General features: G+C 33.4%; 1 protein-coding gene across 2 annotated transcripts; it reads left to right on the plus strand.

Annotated features, from left to right (window-relative positions):
* Positions 1-2,929: 2,929 nt before the first annotated feature.
* LOC111396132 (potassium transporter 6-like) lies at positions 2,930-8,200 on the plus strand. 2 transcript variants are annotated; one of them, XM_023022442.1, is made up of 8 exons: positions 2,930-3,330; positions 3,592-4,078; positions 4,269-4,322; positions 5,517-5,777; positions 5,867-5,919; positions 6,346-6,505; positions 6,597-6,851; positions 6,962-8,200. In XM_023022442.1, the coding sequence occupies exons 1-8, from the start codon at positions 3,292-3,294 to the stop codon at positions 8,020-8,022; spliced, it is 2,370 nt and encodes a 789-aa protein (XP_022878210.1). In that variant the 5' UTR covers positions 2,930-3,291; the 3' UTR covers positions 8,023-8,200. The 2 variants fall into 2 exon arrangements, with proteins under 2 accessions (XP_022878210.1, XP_022878211.1); XM_023022443.1 differs by having other exon boundaries at positions 6,382-6,505.
* The last annotated feature ends 1,534 nt before the right edge of the window (positions 8,201-9,734 follow it).

Here is a 9,734-nt window from a genome sequence, read left to right on the forward strand (position 1 = left end):
GCTGTTGAACAAAAACTAACTACACTGGAATGAATGATACAAAGTCCTCCATCAACGAATTAGAAGAGATGTCAATCAACAATTGTATCTCTGAGGCTAAACGCCCTTGCTTCATAGACAGGGTTTGTGAGTATAGGCAAGCCCCTTGAGGCTAAGAAGTAACAGGTACCCACTCTACCTTTCTTTTGTACAGATCTATTCGTTAACCTACTTTTCAAGGTCATAGAGATCCTAGAGCGAAGGAAGTGAATACTTTGGATCTTCCCAGCCTAACAAATCATTATTCAATCCGATGAAAGTTTACTTTACCACGGTTTCTTTCTAGTCCCTAAATTTCAAAATATGCTCAGTTACATGGCAAGGTTGAAGACTTTTAAATCTCTGAAACCAAAAACCTTGAACTTTACGTTACTTTGAACTGGGACAAGTTATTAATTGACATATATAATCATACATTAATGGAACTAATTTATTGAATACTTCAATTCAATAAGCAAGATATATTTTTTATATTCATTAATTGTCACAAATTGTATTTACCAAATATGTATTTAAGGATTCATGTGTTTAAGGAAGAAGAATATAAATGAAAATGGTTTAACGAAGTTATGTAGAAAGTTCTAATAATCACTATAAAATTCTCATACTACCTTTTAAAATTGACAACTAGGATGTTTCAAACGAAAGAAGCGAAGGTTTTGGAGGAAGATGAAGGTTTTGGGGATTTTTAGATTTGTTAAAAATATGAAGATTGCTCATTATGAATTCTGAATCACTAGAAAGAAAAAAGATGTTCACTTTATGCGAAGGAAATTGATTGGACATAAATCAAATTATGTGAAGGTCATATTTATACTTGGAGGGTGCTTAGTAGGAATTAAAATTAAAATTTTTTAGTAGATTGTGATAGAAGTTCTTAAAATGTGTGGTTGAAAAATTGTGGGACCCATAAAAGATGTGATTAATATTGATTGTTTGACTTTGACTTAGATTAAAATCAGATTTTCATCCGTATTAAAGATGCTTTTGATACATTTTTATAAAATGCTTAGTTTTTCTACTTTGGTTTTTTTATAAATGTTAGATTCCATCAATTTTTTTTTTTTTTTTCATTTTCAGATTGGTTAATGATTATTGATGAATTAAATGTTCATACATTAACTAAAGAGGTGTTTGGTAGGAATTTTTATGTGAAAATGTATTTTTGAATAGTAAATTGATGGGAAATGTGTGGTTGAAAAATAAGAAAAAGTTTTTGATTTACGTATAATATTATTTTAATAAAGAATGTGTGGTTGAAAAGAAGAGAGAGAAAAATGCATTTTGATAAAAATGGATGCCAAACAGGGCCTAAATCTTATTGTACATATTATTATCTATTTAAAGTATTTTTTAGCCTCTTAAAGAGGTGTAAAATGTTTGTTATCGAGACATTAAATTTACTAATATTAAAATATTTGTGATTTTTCCTTTCAAAAATAAATATATTTGTGATTTCATCAATTTTACAATAATAAGGAAAGTAACTGTTTTACAATGTTTTAAAAAATTAAGAAATAACTTGCGACTAATTGGGAAAAGAAAAAAAATTGAAATTAGAGAAAGGGAATTTATTATAGAATTTAATAAGTTTCATAACTCATAAGGGCTATTTTGGACAAATGAAAGATATCTGTCAAAGATTCATAAGATTATTACGAAATTAATAGAAATAAACAAGAAAATAAGAATATTTGTACGAGAATTTGGACAATTTTTCCCCTTCGATTTTTTCTATTTTTTTAAATCACCTCTATCAAAGTACAAAGAAATAAATAACAGCCCTTGGGGTACTTCTCTACCGGCAAAGGAGGGGTTCTCTCAAAGCTGACAGTTCAAAGGTCGTGGGTTCGATTTGTGGGGCTCCTGGAAGGCAAGGCATATACTGGAAGGCAGGATTTATCCTGGAAGGCAAGGAGCAACGTGGATTGGCTCACTAAACACTTTGGCAGTTCAGTTGGAGAGGCGCTCGGACCCTAATCAGTAGGAGGCACATCCCGTTGTTTAAATGATCTGTGTGAAGAGGGACCGGATCACAGACCCAAAGAATAGTTATCGAAGGCAGACAGCTTGATAAAAAAAATAAATAAATAAATAACAACTTAAGAATATTTGTGCAAGAATTTGGACATTTTTTACACTTTAGTTTTGGTTATATTTTAAGCTCTAGTCCATAGCCCATGTGGGGCTACAATTTCGATGAAACAACCTAAATATGATCTAAGTTGAAAAATAAAGTTATATTTTATAAGGTTAAACTATTAAAAGTCAAGTGAGAGTTTAATAATAATCTGATGCCCCTATTTGTCATCATTTAACCAATTACATTGTTTGCTACGATAATATTTCTCACTATACATTCACACAATAAAATATTTTACATACGAATCAATAAAATTTCTTTAAATTTTAACCACACATTCTTAAAAAATACTATTCAAAATTTTATAATTTCTCCCTTAATGGAAGACAAACAGACTATAACATTTTCTTCATTAAAAATTATTGTACGACTAGAATACATTTTATTTTTAACATTTCATCATGGATGTACAATTCCATGATTCAGAATGTGGAGAATGAAGGGATTGTTATAATAACTAGAAAACCTTAAGTAGTTTTCATCTCGACATTCATATTTATTTATACTAGTTTTAATCTTGATGTTCATATCTCAACGTTTGTAATATTCTCGATTCAATTCCCTCTACTCTATAAAAAAAAAAAAAAAAAGGAAATAAATGAAAGGGAAAACAACTTGTCAATTTTAAGAGCCAAAATTTAATTAAAATCGAACCGAATCCCGATCCAATTAAGGTGATCCGAATTAAGAATACCCATCCCTTATAAATGTACAATATATCTTATTCCCCGTGTTGCTTACTGGATTTCACCGTCCATGTTTCACACGTTCTCTCAGAAGCACACATAGAAAGCCAAGTGGAATTATGTGTTCAAGTTACCCCAAGAAATAAACTAACCCCAACAACCTCAAAACACACGTATGTCAAACTGTCACGAAAATTCAAACGTCGAAACCCACAAATTATGATTTTTCTTGTTTGTCCTTCTCTTCAAGTTGTTGAACTGCTCTATGTAATTGTGTTGGTGTCTTGTCTTTATTTTTGTTGAATTATGACTGTGTGACTGTCGGCGTTCAATTTCTCGAAAGTTCTTTACTGTGTTGGCTGGTTTAGTGAATGGGCTTTAGATAAAGTTCTTGAATTTCTTGGAATTTTGAAAGCATTTACAATGAATCTTGAGAGTGGGTTTCATCAGAATCATGCCAAGGTGAGTTCTTTATTCGAGTGCTAGTATGTGTATATTTCATCGAACCATGTCGTCCAAAAGTTTAAATCAATAGATGGGACACGTTTGTTATTCATAACTTGTCTTCAACGCCCTCATTATGCACAAGTCGAGACTTGAGTTCAATATCTTTCGCAGTTTTATACAGCGCGAGATTATGGCATAATTTTTGTCCTAATTAAGATTGTTAATTGGTTTTTTTCTTTCTTTTTCTTTTTCATTTATTTATTTTTTTTTTTGCAGAAAGAGTCTTGGAGAACAGTATTGACATTGGCCTATCAGAGTTTGGGTGTTGTTTATGGAGATTTGAGTACATCACCATTGTATGTATACAAGAGCACTTTTGCTGATGATATTGAACATTCTGATACAAATGAAGAAATCTTTGGGGTTTTGTCCTTTGTTTTTTGGACATTAACTTTGGTTCCACTTTTAAAATATGTATCCATTGTCCTAAGGGCTGATGATAATGGTGAAGGAGGCACATTTGCTCTATACTCTCTTTTATGTAGATATGCAAATGTCAATTCATTACCTAATTGTCAATTAGCAGATGAAGATTTATCGGCATACAAGAATGATATTACTAGTCCAGCCCCATCAACTTTTGGGGCTAGGCTAAAATCTACTTTGGAGAAGAATAGAGTTTTGCAAAAGATTTTGTTTGTATTGGCTTTGATTGGTGCTTGTATGGTGATTGGGGATGGTGTATTGACTCCAGCAATATCGGGTATGTTTATTTTCGTCAATTTTTGCTAGCATTTTGGAGTTTGTTAATGAATTGAGCTGCGTGGATTTGTATATTCTTAAAAGGCCAATGAAAGAGTTGTCTTTTGTGGTTGTTTCATACTGGCTTTGGCTCGATTTAATGTTCTAATGAAACTTCAATTCATCTTTGATCTTTGTGAACTTTCTTGCAGTTTTTTCTGCAGTTTCTGGAGTTGAATTTGCCATGTCAAGAGAGCATCACAAATGTAAGTCTTTTAAAGCTGTCCCACTTGACCCTTCTAATGTTATCTTGTCATACTTGATGAAATTTCTCAAGAACGATTTTGGGGATCATGGCTGATTATTTTCATGTTTATGAGAAAAATGTTTTTTGTCATGTTTTTTATAAATAGTTGAACGATCGGGCACTAGTATCTACAGCCTTTATTTATTCGTTATTTCGTGTAACAAATTTTGTTGGTTAATTATGCAGCGAAAAATTATTATATGTATTTCTTTATCTTAGAGATTGTTTACTTTTTCCCCTCAAGATAAACCCAGAGAGAATAATGCTCATAGTGTATGAAAATGGTGCTTGGTGACATTGTTGTCGAGATTTAAAAGATTTTTATATACTTTATACCATATTCAAGGAGATGATTCCATTGCTAGCATTACACAGTTCATTTCTTTCGGGTACCTTTTGAATTTTTATCGCATCAGGTGCCTTTCTGTTCATCGAGGATAAACTCTTAGTATGATTGTAGGAATTGAACCTACGAATTCGCCAATTATGAGTTGGGTGCTTTAACCGTTCAGCCATGAATACCTAGCTAGGATCCATATTTGAAGTAATTTATTCAGAAGCCTCACATTCATAGTGCAACGAAAAGGAATCCAAAGGTTTTCTATTTATAGGTAAATTTAAATGGAATAAGCTTTCTTTGTTTGGATTCCAATGAGTATGAAGATGAAAATTTTTCTTGTGAAAGTAATCTCATGCAAAGTACTGTATTATTGAGGAAAAGTAAGTGGACATTTGTCCTTTTGCCTTTTATACAATTTTTTGCTAAAGATTTCACATTTTGGGTTTGAAACAATGCATCGAGATTGGTTGGCAGAAGCAAATGAAAATTATCACTATCAATACATTAGCATATTTGAATGCTAGAGAGATTTGGATCTATGCTTTGCCACCAAGCAGGAACCATTCACAAAAAAACATTGATGGTCTATGTTATATGATATTTGATGTATAAATTACATGTGATAAATATGTTTCATATTAACTTAAACCAAAATTTGTTTGTCGACTATATCAATGCTTACATCCCTTTCTTGAAGTGTTGACCTCTTTTATCCCGCTGATTCATACATGCTTATGGTGTTACCACTTCATTTAGCTTCGAGAGCCACAAATGATACATTCTAGTGCTTCTTAAATTGCAATAATTTTGCAGATGTAGAAGTCCCAGTTGCTTGTCTGATACTGATAGCTCTATTTGCCCTCCAACATTACGGCACCCACAGGGTCGGATTCTTGTTCGCACCTGTGGTCTTAGCGTGGCTTCTGTGCATTGGTGCTATTGGTCTTTACAATATTTTTCACTGGAACCCTCATGTCTATCGAGCTCTATCCCCATATTATATGTACAAATTTCTGAAGAAAACACAGAGAGGAGGCTGGATGTCCTTGGGTGGGATCTTGTTGTGTGTAACAGGCAAGTATAACACTTACTTTGTATACAAAAATTTCTGATTATTTACTATAGCTTGTATAATCTTGTTTATAATACATGTTCTATTTCAGGTTCGGAAGCAATGTTTGCTGATCTGGGACACTTTTCTCAGTTGTCAATAAAGGTGTAGTGCCTTCTTATGTTATATCTGATCTAATATCAGGCATATAACTTAATCTTCACAAGATTTTTAATCTCAATTGTAGTTAAACATGCTTTTGAGCTTATTTTGAAAGTAACTCTTACTTCACTGCCACATTAAATAACTTCAAATTTTGATTAATAAAACAATTTATTTAATTTAAACTTAAATAAGTAAAAATTTTAAGCTTAACCAAACTCGCTCTCTATATTCGATGATTCCGCTGATATGTTAATTTATGCATCAGCACCATTATGCATAGATCATTTTGACTCGTTTTGATTGCATAAATTGCATAGGGTTTTATTTCTAGATTGTTTTCTGTGATCATGTTGACTATTTTGAGACTTCCATTGCACTAAATGCAATAGAAATTCCTGTGTTTTCCTATTTAATATCGTTATACAGTTGCTGCGTTGTCCAATATATACCATGGATTTGCAGATAGCCTTCACATCCATTGTTTATCCATCACTGATCCTTGCTTATATGGGGCAAGCTGCTTATCTTTCTCAGCATCACGATATTGAGAACAGTAATCGTATTGGATTTTATGTTTCTGTTCCAGGTGGGTACCTTTAGTTTTTTGCTCTGTGAAGGGGAAAATATTAATAATAGGTGAGTTTCCACTAACAAAATACATTCCCCTTCTGTGTCAGAAAAACTACGATGGCCTGTTTTGGTCACTGCCATTCTTGCTGCCGTGGTCGGAAGCCAAGCTATCATTACTGGAACTTTTTCGATTATAAAGCAATGCTCTGCCCTCGGATGCTTTCCGAGAGTCAAAATTGTGCACACGTCGTCGAAAGTTCATGGGCAAATTTACATCCCTGAAATCAACTGGATTTTAATGATCTTATGTTTGACTGTCACTATTGGCTTCAGAGACACAAATCGAATGGGCAACGCCTCAGGTTCATTTCTCTCTTTTCTTCAAGTTTTTAAGTCAAAGGTGAAGTGTTTCTGTAGATATCTGAAAATCTAATGCATGTGTGCTAAAGTATATTACTTTATTTAAATTCAGGTTTGGCAGTTATTACTGTTATGCTGGTCACAACTTGTCTGATGTCTCTAGTTATCGTCTTATGCTGGCACCGAAGTGTCATCCTTGCAGTTTTGTTTGTCTTATTCTTTGGGACAATTGAAGCCTTGTATTTCTCTGCTTCTTTAATCAAATTTCTGGAGGGAGCTTGGGTACCTATTGCCCTTTCATTCATCTTCATGATAGTGATGTGTGTCTGGCACTATGGGACTCTCAAAAAGTATGAATTTGACCTCGAAAATAAGGTGTCTATTGATTGGTTGCTCGGCCTGGGACCTAGTTTGGGTATTGTACGTGTTCGTGGCATTGGCGTTGTACACACAGAACTTGTATCTGGAATCCCAGCTATCTTCTCCCACTTCGTCACCAATCTTCCAGCTTTCCACCAGGTTCTTGTTTTCCTTTGTGTTAAGTCCGTCCCAATCCCCCATGTTAAACATGAAGAACGGTTTCTTGTGGGGCATATTGGTCCAAGAGAGCATCACATATATAGATGCATTGTCAGATATGGTTATCGCGATGTTCATAAAGATGACATGCAGTTTGAGAATGACCTTGTATGTAGTATTGCCGAGTACATCCGGACAGGGAGAACCGATTTGAATAATGCAGATGAATATTCGACAAAGCAACACGAGGAAATGATGGTGCTTGGTACACCAGCAACCCATTTAAATGGAATTCAATTGTGCGATGACAAAGGACTAAGTCAAGACATTGTTGGCACGTCAGAGCCTATAGAAACAGAGTCTCCGTCTATGATCAAGCCAAGGAAGCGGGTGAGATTTGTCGTCCCGGAGAGCCCGAACGTTGATACAAGTACACATGAGGAGTTGCAAGAACTTTTGCAAGCAAATGAAGCAGGAATTACATATATATTAGGACACTCTTATGTGAAAGCAAAGCGAGAATCAAGCCTACTAAAGAAGATAGTTATAAATTTGGGGTATGGTTTTTGCAGTAGGAATTGCAGGACAACTACCTCTGGGTTAAGTGTACCACATGCTTCAACATTGGAAGTGGGAATGGTGTATAATATATAAATTTAATGGTTATAGAGGATAGTGATATGTTATTTTAGGAAATATATAAAAAAGTTGTAATTATTACTTATAATTAGGAATGAGTTAGTCATATTCGATATACTGGACTAAACACGATTTTGTAACAAAATATGTTGATTGTGATGTGAAGTTTTATATAAGTATTATTCTATTTGTACAGAAATATTCTCACAGAATTTTACCAGAAGAGCCTCATGTGTGTGGGGCCTATGCTTTGATTAAAAAAATGCCAAAAATTCTCTCATCCTTGTCTGTATTAATTCTGTGATTCATCCTTTTGGTAGTGTAGAAGAGTTGTTTATATAATCTAGCGGTTTAACTACTTGGTTAGTGCTCGAGATTTTTTTTTTATTTTTTGTCACTCAAATGTCAAAAGGGAAAGCTAAATTTCAGTATTTTTGAAGACATACAAGAACCCTATATATTTTCTGTCTAAAGCATGCATATCACATATTGGATCAGGACCAACTAGTTTGGGAGACACTTGGCCCAATTATGCACTGAGCCAGAGATTGATACTACAATGAGAAATGAAGAATGGGCCAGCTTAGGTCCAAGCCCATCTTTTTATAAATACTCTTTGGAGAACAATTTTCTCACTATAAATTTGGAGGTTAAAACGATTAAATTTCGCGTGCTCCTTCGTTCCGAATTTACATTTTTCTCAATACGATATGAGCGAGCTTTAAATTATGCTTGGAACGTTGAATAAAATACGATGATGAACAAATATTTTACGTACTTTTTTGTTCAATCATGTCATATTGATTAAATATGTCGTAAGATTGTTACAAAACGAAAAGTCCTCCCTCTATAAATTTGGAGGTTAAAACGATTAAATTTCGCGTGCTCCTTCGTTCCGAATTTACATTTTTCTCAATACGATATGAGCGAGTTTTAAATTATGCTTGGAACGTTGAATAAAATATGATGATGAACAAATATTTTACGTGCATTTTTGTTCAATCATATCATATATTGATTAAATATGTCGTAAGATTGTTACGAAACGAAAAGTCCTCCCAAAGCAATGTAAGTAATAATTAAAAAGTGATTATGAGGGTATCAACTACTAAACCATATATCATCTAGCGTAGTATTTTAGTTGGTTCAAAATGTTTTTATAATATTTCTAAGGCTAATACTTGAATTCCCACCGGGTCAAAAATTTTAAAAGAATGGATTAAGTCAAGTTGTCTAAAGAAAAATGAGACTGCACTTACTCTAAAATATTCTTTGAATTAGTATTTTTTTTTTTTAAGTTTTTTTTAAAGTTTTTTTTTTTAAAGTCTCAATTGTGCAAGCAACGAATTTAACGACAACTCGATGTGAATCACAACTCACATTACACCAAAATTGATTCGTTCAAAACGAACTATTCAACCTATCTTTACACCTCGAATCGCACGAAATAATTATTATTCTTGTCTAATTTCAAAAAAGAAACTTTTAGGTAATGGTTTAGAAAACGTTCTACATATAAAATTCTTTCCAATAAAAAGATGGTGTAAAATAAGTCAACAAACGCGGCTCCAAGTTGAGACAATTATCGTCCAGGTCCAACTAACCAAATCTTCCCACTAGAAATTGGCAATACCACTTGATGATGGGGTTGTGGTGACATTTAAAGTCTAACAATCTTCACCCAAAGAGTCAACCTAATATTCCCCACTTAAATCTCCGTTTGGTTC

The sequence above is a fragment of the Olea europaea genome, chromosome 6 (assembly GCF_002742605.1).
Source record: "Olea europaea var. sylvestris chromosome 6, O_europaea_v1, whole genome shotgun sequence".
Taxonomy (NCBI): Eukaryota; Viridiplantae; Streptophyta; class Magnoliopsida; order Lamiales; family Oleaceae; genus Olea; species Olea europaea.